Source organism: Neolamprologus multifasciatus, chromosome 15 (genome assembly GCF_963576455.1).
Source record: "Neolamprologus multifasciatus chromosome 15, fNeoMul1.2, whole genome shotgun sequence".
Taxonomy (NCBI): Eukaryota; Metazoa; Chordata; class Actinopteri; order Cichliformes; family Cichlidae; genus Neolamprologus; species Neolamprologus multifasciatus.
The window spans coordinates 26,766,198-26,780,105 of NC_140453.1; the positions used below are offsets into that span (position 1 = coordinate 26,766,198).

Consider the following 13,908-nt stretch of genomic DNA (forward strand, 5'->3'; position numbering starts at 1 on the left):
TCATTTACCTGTTACTACCACACACCAAATCCGGTTGTTGATACTTCCTGGCTTGTGTAGCCACTAGGTAACAAAAGCTCAACACTGCGCCCTAGCATCCTGGAGCACTTCTGTTGTCTTTTGTACGTGATTCTGAGTTTGTACGTGATTCTGAGTTTTTACGCGTTTTGGAGTTTGTACATGCTTAGGAGTTTGTACGTGTTTTGGAGTTTGTACGTGTTTTGGAGTTTTTACGTGTTTTGGAGGTTTTACGTGCTTTGTCTCTAAGGGCCACCATAAATATACTTTATTTATTCACTCCACATAAAATGTAATAAATAAATCATATAATAAAAAAACAACTATTTACATTTCAACTTTTAACTATTTAAATTTTCAGCTTTTTCCTTTTAAACAAATTTAACGTGAAACAACACAAAACACTGCAAACCACAACACAATTAAATATAAATTAAAATATTAAAACAAAAAGAAGATGCACATTCTCTGTCATATGTGCCTGCATGATTTCTGAATCCTTTATCATCTGCAACTGAAAATAGTGGATGATTACTATACCTTTCTAATGTGACATTGTTGTCCCTCGCTCTCTTTCTCTCTGGCTCTGTTCCTGTGCTACTGCAAGTGTAACTAACGCCCCTCCCCCCTCTGCCCAGCGCAAAGTACAGGCCGCGCATGCGGAGTTTAGCGGAAAAAAAGGGCGAGAGAGAGGGTGAGAGAAAGAAAAAAAAAAAACCCTCACGGCTCCCAATAAGGAGCCGGCTCGCGTCGTTCACTTCAAAGAGTCGGCTCTAAGAGCCATTTCGTTCGCGAACGACCCATCACTATCTCGCAGACACCGAGCCGTCCTTCAGACTTTGTGCGAGTTTCTGGAAGCTTCAGCGGGGACCGCGGGAACCTCCTGCCCTATCGGGGTCTGCAATAAGGACACGAGCTTACCGCCTCTCTGTCTCTTTAACGGAAACACGAAGCAGCTCGTGAGCCAAAACTTTTCAGTGACCTGCTGACAGATTCCAGGTAAGTTTGTGTGATGAGCTTCTTCTGTTCCCGGTGAAATACACCTGTACCTGTGGGAGCAGCGGAGCGGCTGAAGCTGCTCCGTCCTCCGGCCGGTGTTGCCGAGCCGAACCCACCACAGCACCGAGTGAACTGAAGCTCAGATACTAAATTCGATTAATTTTGAAGGGAGTCCGGTTTGGCAGGCACAGCTCGACCTGTCAGCGGTTTTTAGCCACAACTGTGTTTAAACCTTTGAACCTTTGAATCGGAGCATGCGGGTCTGCTCTTAGCCAATCACTGTATTGATCCATCAGCACTGAGATCAATGCATTTGTTCTTCTATGAGGGTGTACCACTGACAAATATGCGCATGTGTACAGTGAAAGGTCTATTTAAGTTGTTAAATGATGACAAACACCTGAGCATCAGGTTTAAAGGATCATCCCTCAGTTTTTCCCGATACTGGAACAACTAGTGCTGAGTTTTTTTGCTGGTCCTTCTCTGAAGACTGAAACCTGCTGCTGATGAGGAGCGTTTCTGTGGTTAAAGTTTTGCTGCTGGGCGTGAGGAGGAGGCCACAGTTTAACCAAGCGATGAAGCATCTGTCCAAAAAGAGGAAGAGTCTTTATCCTGAGCTCATCTGCTGAGAAGGAATTTCTCCACCCAGTCAGCCTGTCTTCACTCACACACACACCCACACACACCTTTACAGGTGAATTTCCCGCCTTTGTTTCTGCTGGTTTACACAGTCAGTGCTCACTTTATTAGGACCATGTTGCAGTGAGTCTGAAAGTTTCATGGTTGTGTTTAATATTCTGGCGCTTTACTGACGCAGGAAGGCTGGCTGGATGGGGAGGATTCAAATGCCCCGGGGGAGATTTGAATCCAGGCGTCTGGAAACACCCTTTGACCATGTGACTGACCTACTCCACCTTTCAAGTTTAAAGTTCAGATTTTCTCACAGCGGCGAGTTAATGTGGCAAGCGTGCTCAGCTGTCAGGACATGCACACGCACTGAATACCAGAAATACCACATAGCTGACATATTTCACCCACCACGCTGTGACGTGCAGTCACTCTTCTTCAGTGATGAAGACTCTGTAACACACTGAGTGCAGGATTCACGTAGCCTTCAGTCTGATTCATTCACTTTCCAAATCACAGCCACGATAGCTGTGAGCGCTTTGTGTTTATTTTTCTGTTACTGGAGCCAATTATGTGCTTTATTATCAGTCTGTTAATCAGCTGATCCATCAGCCTGCTGATTCACTGCATTCTTCTTCTTTTTCTCTGTTTCTTGTTATTCATGCATTCCACAGAGTGCCTTCGTCCTGTCTTCCTTCCCTCACCCCAAACCGGTCTGAGCCTGGCTCTGCTGGAGGTTTCTTCCTGTTAAAATTGAGGTTTTCCTTGCCACTGTCACAAAACTTCTTACGTATGGTTGTTGAGAGTACAAAGACAGTACAGCATCTCAAGGTGACTGTTGTTGTGATTTGGAGCTTTGATTTGGAGCTGAATAAAACCAAGGTAAAACTGGTCCACATCAGAAGTGGACTCGAGCTGTCGGTCAGGAATATAATTCAAATAATAATTTATGACACAACTAAAGCCAAATGGAGTCCAATCACAGTAAAGGACTCTGACCTCCTGAGCAGATAAAGGCGTCCACTGGAGGAGCTCAGTTTGTGACTCAGAGACATGTTAATGAATGTGAAACTGTGAGCCTGAGGCAGGCTGACACGGGCATGATGTCATCGCTTGTGTCAGGTCTGCTTGTCGTGGACGTTAAAAAGATGATGATGTCATTGATTGTTTGTGATTGATTACCTGTATCTGTTTTAACCCTCGTCAGCTAAAACATCGGTAAAACCTTTGGCCTGTCATCATGGCAACCAGTACCAAATGGGGGGCGGTAAAGGACCAGTTGACCAGAGGCCCCGCCACAGTCACTGACGGCAAGGTGGAGGCCAATCTGGAGAACGCTGACCCCGAGCTCTGCATCCGACTGCTGCAGGTAGGAAAGAAGCAGAACCTCAGGAGTCCTGCAGGGGAAGGAGAGGGCGTCTCACAGCTCTGACTGATGGTCACTCTGCCCCTCCAGGTTCCCACAGTGGTGAACTACTCGGGTCTGCAGCGGCGGCTGGAGGTGAGTAATCGGTCATGGATGGTGCAGTTCCTTGAACTACAGGGTTTGGACCTCCTGCTGGAGGCGCTGGAGCGTCTGTCGGGCCGTGGCTGCGCCCGCATCGCCGATGCTCTGCTGCAGCTCACCTGCGTCAGCTGCGTCCGGGCCATCATGAACTCGTCCGCAGGGCTGCATTTCATCCTGGACAACGAGGGCTACGTCAGGATGCTGGCTCAAGGTGGGTGGAGGACCAGAAAGTTAGAATGAAGCAGATCTGCCTTAAAACCACCTTAAAATCATATTTACACGCTACCCTGAGCAACAGGTAGACTCAGGTGGCTGTTCCAGCCTAAGCTAAGCAGGTAGCCGGTGTACCTGTGAGGTGACGATGACGACTCTGAGTCATTACTTATGAAAGCGGTAACTCCACCTCCTCCTATATGCCCTCAGCTCTCAACACGTCCAATGTCATGGTGAAGATGCAGCTGTTCCAGCTACTGGCTGCTCTTGCCGTCCTCGACCCTCGGGGACACCACCTCGCCTTTGATGCACTCGACAACTACAAGGTATGCTCATGTCCTTGTCCACTTCCTCCTCTCTCCCTATTTCCTTCCTGTCCTTCCTTTTTTCCTTTTTCCCTTCCTTCTCGGTCTCCTCTGAGGTGATTTGTGATTTCATGAGATCAGTTTAAGTAATCTGAACTCTGCCCCACGATGGCAGTCAGGACAGTTGGCGCTCAGTCATATAAACAGTTAAATGTTGCTGTAGGTCCAGGTCACTTTCAGAGGCTCTCTTGGCTGATTTCATTTGTTTAGAGGGGCATGTTTACCTGCTTGATGGACGAACCAACAGATGTCGCATGAGCTGGATGGGGAGACATGAGCAGGCGATTTGGGTTGGTTTGAAAAGCTTTATCGGCAGGACGTTAGCAAAAGGAAGTGCGAGTCAGTTTCACTTAGTTTCAAGGCTAACACGACAAGCAGAACAGCTCAAACTGAAAGCCACTGGCTGATTACCTAAGTCAGCAGAGAGCTCACAAAGCTCCACCACAGCTCCTCACTGCCAGGTGAGAGCAACGACGACGTGGTCTGTGTACCATCAGGGCATGACTGCAGATACGCCACAACAAACAGCTGAGCCTCAGACGCTGCAGATCTTATCGTCCCCGCCCAGCCTGTTCTCACAGGCTCTGAACTTACAGCATGGAATCATGGGATACCACACGCACACACATGTGCGCACACACTCGTTTTATTATCTTAGTGAGGACATCTCATTGACATAACCCTTTTCCTATTGACATAACCCTTTTCCTAGCTGCTTACCCTAACTATCAAAAATGAATGCCTAACCCTAACCATAACCTAACTATAACCCTGACACTAAAACCACAATCACGTCTTCAAACTTGTGGGGATGGGCACTTTGTCCCCATAAGGGCTGTTGGTCCCCACAAGTATAGTGACATGCCAGTTTTCTGTCCTCACAAAGATGTCTAAACATAACATGTACACACACGGCTATTAGGAGTGTTTAATCATCACACTTCAGTCAGACTGAAGCAGGAAGTTGTGTTTAATGAAGGTGTAAACGAACCGTGTCCGTCCTCTGACCTGTCACTTCCTGCGTCTGTATTCAGAGCCTGAAGAAGCAGCAGTATCGCTTCAGCGTGATCATGAACGAGCTTCACGCCACCGACAACATCCCCTACATGGTGACGCTGCTAAGTGTGGTCAACGTCCTCGTGCTGCAGGAGGAGGAGCTGAGGAGGAGGCACCGGGTACGGCAGGAGTTCATTGGTAAAACGAACTGTTTATCACCACTCTGACATCACTCCTGACATCATCATCATCATGTCATTGCTGACATCACTGCTTTCATCATGTTGTAGGGTCTTTACCTCACAACAGAAAGACCTTGATGTGACTGTTGTTGTGATTTGGCGATGTATAAATAAAGTTGAATTAAACTGTTATCAGAGTTATGTGTAGGAGGAGCTTGATATCTGTCACAGTGTGACATCACATCCCTGTACGGAGGCTTTCCTGGAGTCAGATCTCGCTGAGGGCTCGAGTGTCAGACCCTCAGAGGTCGTCATGGTGTGAGTGTGTCCTGCTGCTTGACCAAAATAAGAAGTGATATATGTGTCTGTGATTTTTAGGTCTGCAGCTGCTGGACATGCTCCCCAGGCTCAGGTACTGGCTTCATTCTCACTTTGCTTACATCACTTATTAATCAATAATCAATCATGTTTCCAACCAGTTTCCTGTTTGTGTGTGCAGGGAGACGCAGGACAAGGACCTGAACATCCAGTGTGACGTGTTTGAAGACTCTCTGTCGGAGGACATGGAGGAGATGGAGAGGCTGTATGGAGGGATTGATATGAGCAGCCACCAGCAGGTCTTCACAATGCTCTACACCATGGTAACCACAGTTTAAAGAGTGATGCGACTCAAGCTGGAACGTTTAAACCAATGTTTCCCAACCACTGTGCCACAGCACAAAGGTGTGCCGTGGAAGATTATCTTATTCCACCCAATTGGTACTCTAAGTGATCGGTTTGAGTAATGGGCAGAACAATTACATTATCTTCCACTAGAGGGGAGTACAACTACCTGCTCTAATTAAATTGGTTGCCGACTGCCAGTAAAACAGAAGAAGATGAAGAAGAAATTAGATAATAGTCATGCTGTGAGTGAGACGACGCAGCATGTAATAGCAATAAATAAATATTTGAAAAGAAAAATAGTGAGTCTGACCTGGGCCCTTGAGAAAATTCCGACCCAGACGAAGGCCCTAGCATGAGTAGTGGTCAGAAGAAAGCAAAAAAAGGGTAGATTGGGGACAAACTTGTTAGTCCAATAATCACACAACTGGTATGTTAACTCCAACTTTAATGGTTGCCTTCTTTCGTTCCTCCACACAAAAAAAAACTGACACTCCAAAAAACTCCTACTTCCCCTTCCCGCCTGCGCATAGCCATGCCCCCCTTCACTGAACACTTGCGCAGTGGGACAGATACATCTTAACAAACTGAACCAATTCTGCTATACCTGGTGCGCGGGGAAAAAATTATCAATATGCTTTTTGTGACATTTTTGTTTGGTGGTATGTTGTGTTATTTTTCTAACGTGAAATATGTACCGTGGCTTAGAAAGATTGGGAAACACTGGTTTAAACTACAGAACCCAACACTGCCACCTTCAGAGCAATTGGCACAGCATCTGTGAAAGTGACACTGCTGGTAGTTCTCTTTTCAATGATAGAAATGTAAGGAGACAGACGCTACGTTCACACTGCAGGCAACAGTGCATCAAATCCGATTTTTTTTTTTTGACCCTATGCGACCCATATCCGATCATGGTATGACAGTGTGAACGGAACAAATCCAATATTTTCAAATCCGATCTGGGTCACTTTCGTATGTGGTACTGAATCCAATACATATCCAATGTTTTACAATGCGACTGCTGTTTGAATGGTCACGTCGCATTAAATCCGTCTTGTACGTCACTGACACAAGACAGACGCCAATTATCAGTGCCGGAGAAGCACCCGAGAAGACATCGCGAACGCTTCCTGGCCATCCAGTGTAGATGTTAGTGAAACTGTTGGGAAGACAACGTGAACATTTTATTTGTACTGTATAATCTGCCGATTTTGACAGAAATCTGCAACTATTCTTTGAAGCACCGCTCCCCTCTAAAACAGCAATAAGGATAATTATTAAGTTATTTACATTATTATGTAAATAACAAAATAACTTAAAGCAAAAATTGGGAAACGTAAAGTCCAAAGTCGTTATATTAAGGGCCATCAGTCAAACAATATTGATTGCTCTGGGTCTAAACAGAGAGCATTGTGTGTGACGTCTTATTTTGCGCATGCGGGCCGCTTCGAGGGTTCACACTAGAGCGTGTTTGCTGTCGCATTTTATTTGTAGTGTGAACAAGCAGACAAAAAAATCGGATTTGATCAAAAAATTTGAATTGAGCATTAAGACCTGCAGTGTGAACGTAGCCAAAATAACCTGTCCTGACCCTCTTTGCGTTCAGGTGTCCAGCCATCCATCCTCCGTGCAGCTGCTGTCCATCCTTCAGGCCTTGTTGCTGGTGGGTCCGGACAGAGCTGAGGTCTGGTGTGCTCTGGAGCTGCTGATGGATCGAGCCACCCTGCTGGCTCAGGATGGTAAGTATGAGGGTACATCCAACAGCAGATCACTGGGTCCAGCTCTGATTCCGCCTCTTTGTAGAAGTGTCCTCTCTATATAAACAATGACCCCTGTAAAGAGTCCCTTAAGGTTCAGATGCAGGCCCTGTTTTATGTCAGTTTGTATAAATGACAGCGGGCAGAGTATGATCACACATTTATAATATTACTCGGTCTGCATATTTTCAATTGCGCAACATTAATCGTCTCCGTCCTTTTCTCACCCCACATGCCACTGCCATTCTTGTCCATAGCCTTGTTACTTCCCGGATTGATTATTGTAATTCACTTCTTTTTGGTCTTACTCAAAAATCCACCCACAAGCTCCAACGCGTCCAGAACTCTGCTGCCCGTATCATCATCAGGACCCTTTCTGTCCACCACATCACTCCTGTCCTGCAGCAGCTTCATTGGCTCCCGGTCAAATATCGCATCAACTTCAAAATACTCTTGTACACATTTGAGGCTATTCATCATCTCTCTCCTCCATATCTCTCTGACCTGGTTAAGATCACCGCCCCATCTCGTTGTCTCAGATCTTCTTCTTCCCTTTCACTCTCTGTCCCCTCCCACCGTCTTGCAACCATGGGGAGCAGGGCTTTCAGTTGCTCTGCTCCACGACTATGGAATTCCCTACCTCCTGACTTAAGAAACATCTCTTCCTTCTCTCTCTTTAAGTCCAAACTCAAAACCCACTTGTACAAAATAGCTTATCCCACATAAACAAATAAAATAGGAGAGTGGAAAGGTTATGTCTTATGCTTTTATGTTGCTTTTATTCTACTGTGTACAGCGACCTTGAGTGTTTTGAAAGCCTCTTTCAAATAAAATGTATTATTATTATTATTATCAAAGCTGAGGGCATTTCACAGGATCAGGCAAAGGTGAATTCACCTCTGTTTTTCTTGATCGCAGCTGAGTTAGACTCTGCAGATCACCTGCTGGAGAAGCTCCTCCCCCGAAAGACTTACTCAGCCAATCTTACCATCGACAGGGCGGTCCAGACTAGACTACCAGACAGACCTCCCAGCCAATCAGAGGCACTCACCAAAGATGCTCCGACAGCCCCCACTGCAGCAGCACTGCCTCCGGCTCTTCCCACTTCCTATGCCCCCCCTCTACCTCCTCCCTTACCCGGTGCTATGACTCTTCCCCTTCCACCCCCTCCACTGCCGCCCACACCCTTTCCTGGTGCTTTGGCTCCTCTCCCTCCACCCCCACCCTTAACTGGTGCTATGGCTCCTCCCCCTGCACCCCCACCCTTACCTGGTGCTGGACCTCCACTCCCCCCGTCTCCTCCAGGTGACATCAGAGCTGAGACAGTTCAAAGTCTGGGCAGGTTATATAGCAGCTCCGCTCCTAATTCAAGCCACACCCCCTTCCCAACACTGCGGATGAAGAAGCTGAACTGGCAGAAACTTCCATCCAGACTGGTGTCAGGTAAGGCCTGGTGTTGGCCCAGGTCAGGTGCAGGATTCATCCAAGCTGACGTCACTCTGTGTCCACAGGCCACGAGTCTCTGTGGACGTCGACATCTTTGGACTCCATGGAGCCAGATTACTGCAGCATCGAGCAGCTCTTCAGTCTCCCTCCGACTGAGACCAAGACCAGAACCAAGTCAAAGACGGAACCCAAAGAGGTGCCGCAGCTTTCTCTGTCTTCACCTTACAGGTGTGGCGTTCCAGGTTTTACCTTTTTCACATCCACATGTTCAATTCTGTCCACAGGTGTCCTTCATCGACGCCAAGAAGAGCCTTAACCTCAACATCTTCCTCAAGCACTTCAAATGGTGACTGTTCTTTTTCTGAGTCTTGCAGCCAATAAAAACACCTGTGCTGTGACATCACCATCCCTGTCTCACCTGCAGTTCCCACGAGGACTTTGTGGATCTCATCCAAAGAGGAGACCGATCAAAGTTTGATGTCGAGGCCCTGAAACAGTTCATCAAACTCCTCCCAGAGAAACATGAGGTCAGAGCAGAGGTCACCTGCGCTTCACCTGTTCTCCACCTGTCTCTCACCTTTCCTTCACCAGCCTCTCACCTGCCCCTCACCTGTGCTCCAGTTGTCCTTCAGCTGTACTTGACCTGTATCTCATCTTTCCCTCCTCAGGTAGGGAACCTGAAGTCTCATCTGGCAGAGCGGGACAAGTTGGCATCAGCAGATCAGTTTTACCTGCAGCTCATTGATCTGCCCAGGTGTGAGGACAGCGCCAGCTGCAGCACACATCAAGCACAGATAAATAAGCACAGCTCACCACAGGTCCACTCACTCGCAGTGTGTGTGTGTGTGTGTGTGTGTGTGTGTGTGTGTGTGTGTGTGTGTGTGTGTGTGTGTGTGTGTGTGTGTGTTGCAGTTACTCTCTGAGGATTGAGTGTATGTTGCTGTGTGAGGAAAGCAGCTCTGTGTTGGAGACTATGAGGCCCAGAGCTGAGCTGCTGGACCGCGCCTGCCAGAGTGTGTATACACATGACAAACGCACAGCAGCTACACAACAAACACACTGGCTGCACATGCACGTTTGGCTGCTAATCTGCTGTGGTGGTATTCTTGTTTCTGTTTGTGTGTGTTGTTTTGTGTGCAGGTGTGAAGGAGAGCGCTCGGCTGCCAGTCTTCTGTAAACTAATCCTGAGTGTCGGAAACTTTCTCAACTATGTGAGAATCTTTTTTTTCCTCCTTGTAATCTGATTACTTTGTGTGGCATGCTCAGTGACGGTCCTAAAGCAGTTGTCTTCCCAAAGACTCAAACCGCACAAACAAACTCAAACACAAACTCTGACCAGTGTTGGGGTCGTTACTCAGAAAAAGTAATCTATTACACATCACTTGTTGCTTTGCAGTCTGTCATATGCCCGGCCAACCTGAAGCAACGTTACATGATCATCAGTGACCAGTGTAGACCTGAGACTACATTTACACGTGCAGCGCTCTGAAGCACATTTGTTCCCACTGCTGCGCCGCACAGTAATAATTTCCCGCTGCGCCAAGTACAGTGCAGCACGTCAGTGAGGAGTACTCGGCATGTGCGCTGTGTCACACGACCAATAGAATCGAAGACTACCACTGCACTAAATTCCATCACACGATGAAGGAAAACATTCGTATCAGTGCGTATCAGAGTTCTGTGAACTTTTTCACACAGGTTTATGTGCATGTATGGGGACCTCCAGAGCCTCTTAACAGCTCTGGGGACGACACACTCTTCACTAGTCTGGATAGTTGAAAGCTTTCATCTATATGAATGAGCGATATTTTCTTTTTATTAAAACTTTGAACATAATTCAACACAAACTCTTGTGAAGGACAAAGTCAGAGAGATATAGGTTTAATACAGACTCGTAGAGTGGCAACAAAAAAAAAGACTTCCAAGCAGAGCGCATCGGCCAGCACAACACAGAGTTTGGGTCCTTTACGCTAAGCGAGACAGGTGGAGAACAAGCTAGCGGTCAGTGTGCCGCATCCTATGCGAAAGGGCCTTAAGTTCTTGGCTAGCTTAGCATTAACATGCTGTCTGTGCAGATGTTAGCAGTATAATGCAGCTGTTTATGTCCTGGATGCTGGTTCCACTGCACCATGATGCTTGTCCTTTCGTGCAAGAAAAATAAGTCATGTCCGTGTCTCTGCTGTGGAGTTGGCTGCTAGCAACTGCTGGACTTCACCTCAGCTAACTGGAGCCTCTGATTAAGTTTTTATGAAGTTATCTAACCAGTAATATCACAGCTGTGAGGTTGATTGCACTAACAGTTCATCTGAGGAGTGGTTTGTTTGTTTGTTTGTTTGTTTTGTTTTTGTTTGTTTGCAGATTCAGGCAGGTGTGACTCAGCACCAACTATTAGCTCAGCACAAATCTACCAAAAGACAGTTCATTTAGTTGCCAAATCATAAACCAGTCTGTTATTTAGCTGAAATAAAATGTAAAGGCTGGTAGTCTGATTTAGTCATGTGATGTATGGTCCATCAGGGAACTCACACGGGAAATGCTGAAGGCTTTAAGATCAGCACTCTGCTCAAACTGACCGAAACCAAAGCCAACAAGTCGAGAGTCACGCTGCTGCACCACATCCTGCAGGTAATGCTGGGAATACTACGAATACTGGGGAATACTGCAGTATTCTCATAATAATTCAGTTGCTGCTGTTTGTGACCCTTAGGAGGCTGAAGAGAATCACCCCGACCTGCTCAACCTGCCCGATGACCTGGAGATCTGTGCAAAGGCTGCTGGGTAAACACATATAAGAGTTAAGTCACGTACAGACTGCTGGGCGGAGTCTGTGACGTGGTAGCTCAGGTGTTTCGCCTGCAGCAGTGTTAAATGTTGCCCTCTGACTCCACCTGCAGGCTCAGCTTGGACTCTATTCAGTCTGAAACAAACACTCTAAACAAACGGCTGAAAAACTCAGAGAGGAGCGTTTCCTCCTCATCTGACGACGTGAAGGAGCAGTACCTGTCCACCATACAGGTGAGTCACTCAGGATCAGGCTGTCACCTTTATGGGCAGATAAATCCAGTCTGTACACTCACTGACACCGTTTTAGTGGGACAGACCTGCTGTTCCAGGTGAACTTACCTGTTGTTCTTATGTGGTGTTACCAGGAGAGCCTGCAGGCTGTTGAGCAGCTGCAACTCCTGCTGTCATCTGTGGAGGAGCAGAGGAAGCACCTGTCCGCCTACCTCTGTGAGGACAGCAGCAGCTTCTCCCTCGAAGAGCTCTTCAGCACCATCAAGACATTCAGAGACCTCTTCCGTCGAACCCTCAAGGTCAGTGGCCAATCGCAGTGCGGCTCAGTCTGCAGGACTCATACCGTGCCGCACGTTTGCATGTGTCATTTAAACTGTGTCTCAGCCAGCCTATCGGCTCTGACTTCAACCGTGACAAAGTGTGGTAGCTGCCACACATTAGTCCTGTTTCCCTGTAAATGTTAAGCTCCGCCCTCTCTGGGGGGGCCGGTTAGCCTGCTGAAGTTTGAACCATGTGTTCCTTTTATTCTTCCATCAGGAGAACGAAGGTCACAGGGAGCAGGAGAAGAGGAGGAAGAAGTTGGAGGAAGGGAGGAAACTGAGAGAAGAAGCCCCCACCAGAAAGATCAGTAAGTCAGACACCATCATTTCACCTTAAATCCTCCCTCCTTAAATGGAGAGACAGGTGTCCCTCACCTGTCACTCCAGGTGAGTGGCAGGTGAAGGACAGGTCAAGTGCAAGTGGAGAACAGGTGAGACATGTGAAGGGCCGGTGACGGACAGGTCGAGAATCAATAGCTGACATCAGCAACATTTCTCTGCAACAGTTTATCAGCAGCTGAATATTTAAAGGAAATGATATGACAGCATTAGGACGAGAAGAAAGTTTGTAAAGATTAAATGCTGCTGTACCTGTGAGGCTGTCAGGTGACGCAGTGACAGCTTTCACCTGTTGTTTGTGACACGTGCGCTAAGCTCACATGGGAACGTGTGTCTGTGCTGCAGTTAGAACGGACATGGCCAATCGGGACGAAGGATGCATCGTCGACAACCTGCTTGCCGAGATGAGGAAGGGCTGCAGGCTGAGGAAGACAAGGCCACGGGTAGAGCCGGACGGTGGGGTCGAAGGTGAGAGCCCGGCAGGACTTCTGCAGACTTTCTTGTCACCACTGGTCGTTTGACCCAAGTTCTCCTTTTCAGGTCACCCCGGGGTCACGCAGATGTCACCGGCCCAAGACAAGCCAGATTTGCCCGAGAAGCCTTGGGAGGAGGTCCGGACTCCCACACATCCACCTGCTGGAACCAGACCAGAACCGGAGCAAGCAGAGCCAGACAGAGCTGCCTCAGAGCTCCAGGCCCTCGGTGAACCCCCCGCAGCTGAGGTCTAGTGTCCGGAGTCTGAAGTGGACACCGGACCGGCGCAGCAGGAAGTCCAGCACGCAGCTAGTCAGCAGGATGTGACCCAGGTCAACAGGAGCAAAGATCCTAACCCGGAAGATTCTGCTCCCCAGAACGCATCGAACACCTTAGACACCAGCCCGGCAGGTAGAGTGACAGGACTGGACCTGCAGGAGAACAAAGTGTTTAAAAGGGAAACACAATCATAAAGAACGAGGAAGCAGCAAGGATTCTGGGCGGAGCTTCCTGTGACTGACTGATCTAACCCTCACTCACCTCTCAGTGGCGCCGAAGTGACTGCGTCCGTTTGTGATGTCAGCAAGGTTTCAGTGTGCACTTCCTGTCAGGTCGAGGCGCTGCTGGTCTCTGAGCTCAGGTGGTCTGATGTGGGTGGGGCTCAGAAAGCACAGCAAATAAACTCTTTCCAGGTTAATGCCACCTGCCTGCTCACCTGGTTTCTTGCAAAAGACCTTTCAGATTAAAAGCCTCACATTGTTCCCGTGCAGGTGTTCAGGTTTTAGATTTTTCTGTTCTTATTGTTGAGGAAAGTTCGCTGAGACTTTTACTGTTAGAATAAATGTTGTTCTAGCTCTTTGATGAGTCCTGTTTTTTATGTTTGTTTGTTTGTTTGTTTTTCTGTCCCGTTCGGTACTTTAGCAATCAGAATTGTCTGAGGGCCAGGAAAGATGCCCAACGGGTTTATTTCTTCAAGTGGAGAAA

General features: G+C 47.6%; 1 protein-coding gene and 1 long non-coding RNA gene across 5 annotated transcripts in view; one reads left to right on the plus strand and one right to left on the minus strand.

Moving 5' to 3' along the window:
- The window catches only part of LOC146502259 (uncharacterized), a 172,723-nt gene extending 159,144 nt beyond the window's left edge, over positions 1 to 13,579 (minus strand). The window contains exons 1-2 of the long non-coding RNA XR_014869469.1: positions 13,465 to 13,579; positions 6,680 to 13,355 (exon numbers count right to left, since the gene is read on the minus strand). This is a non-coding gene — a long non-coding RNA (uncharacterized LOC146502259). The remainder of the gene's footprint in view (positions 1 to 6,679; positions 13,356 to 13,464) is intronic.
- On the plus strand, positions 500 to 13,780 carry LOC146502268 (inverted formin-2-like). Of its 4 annotated transcripts, XM_085133442.1 has the most exons (22): positions 502 to 1,017; positions 2,852 to 3,013; positions 3,101 to 3,362; positions 3,575 to 3,690; positions 4,764 to 4,923; positions 5,286 to 5,319; positions 5,407 to 5,548; positions 7,180 to 7,312; positions 8,249 to 8,773; positions 8,842 to 8,972; positions 9,061 to 9,122; positions 9,201 to 9,303; positions 9,445 to 9,530; positions 9,689 to 9,789; positions 9,917 to 9,987; positions 11,294 to 11,401; positions 11,484 to 11,554; positions 11,671 to 11,791; positions 11,926 to 12,090; positions 12,329 to 12,419; positions 12,796 to 12,918; positions 12,991 to 13,780. In XM_085133442.1, exons 2-22 carry the CDS (start codon positions 2,885 to 2,887, stop codon positions 13,176 to 13,178), a joined length of 2,922 nt encoding a protein of 973 aa, XP_084989568.1. In that variant the 5' UTR covers positions 502 to 1,017; positions 2,852 to 2,884; the 3' UTR covers positions 13,179 to 13,780. The 4 variants fall into 4 exon arrangements, with proteins under 4 accessions (XP_084989567.1, XP_084989568.1, XP_084989569.1 ...); XM_085133441.1 differs by having other exon boundaries at positions 500 to 1,017; positions 9,201 to 9,530; XM_085133443.1 differs by having other exon boundaries at positions 8,636 to 8,773; positions 9,201 to 9,530.
- Positions 13,781 to 13,908: the final 128 nt, after the last annotated feature.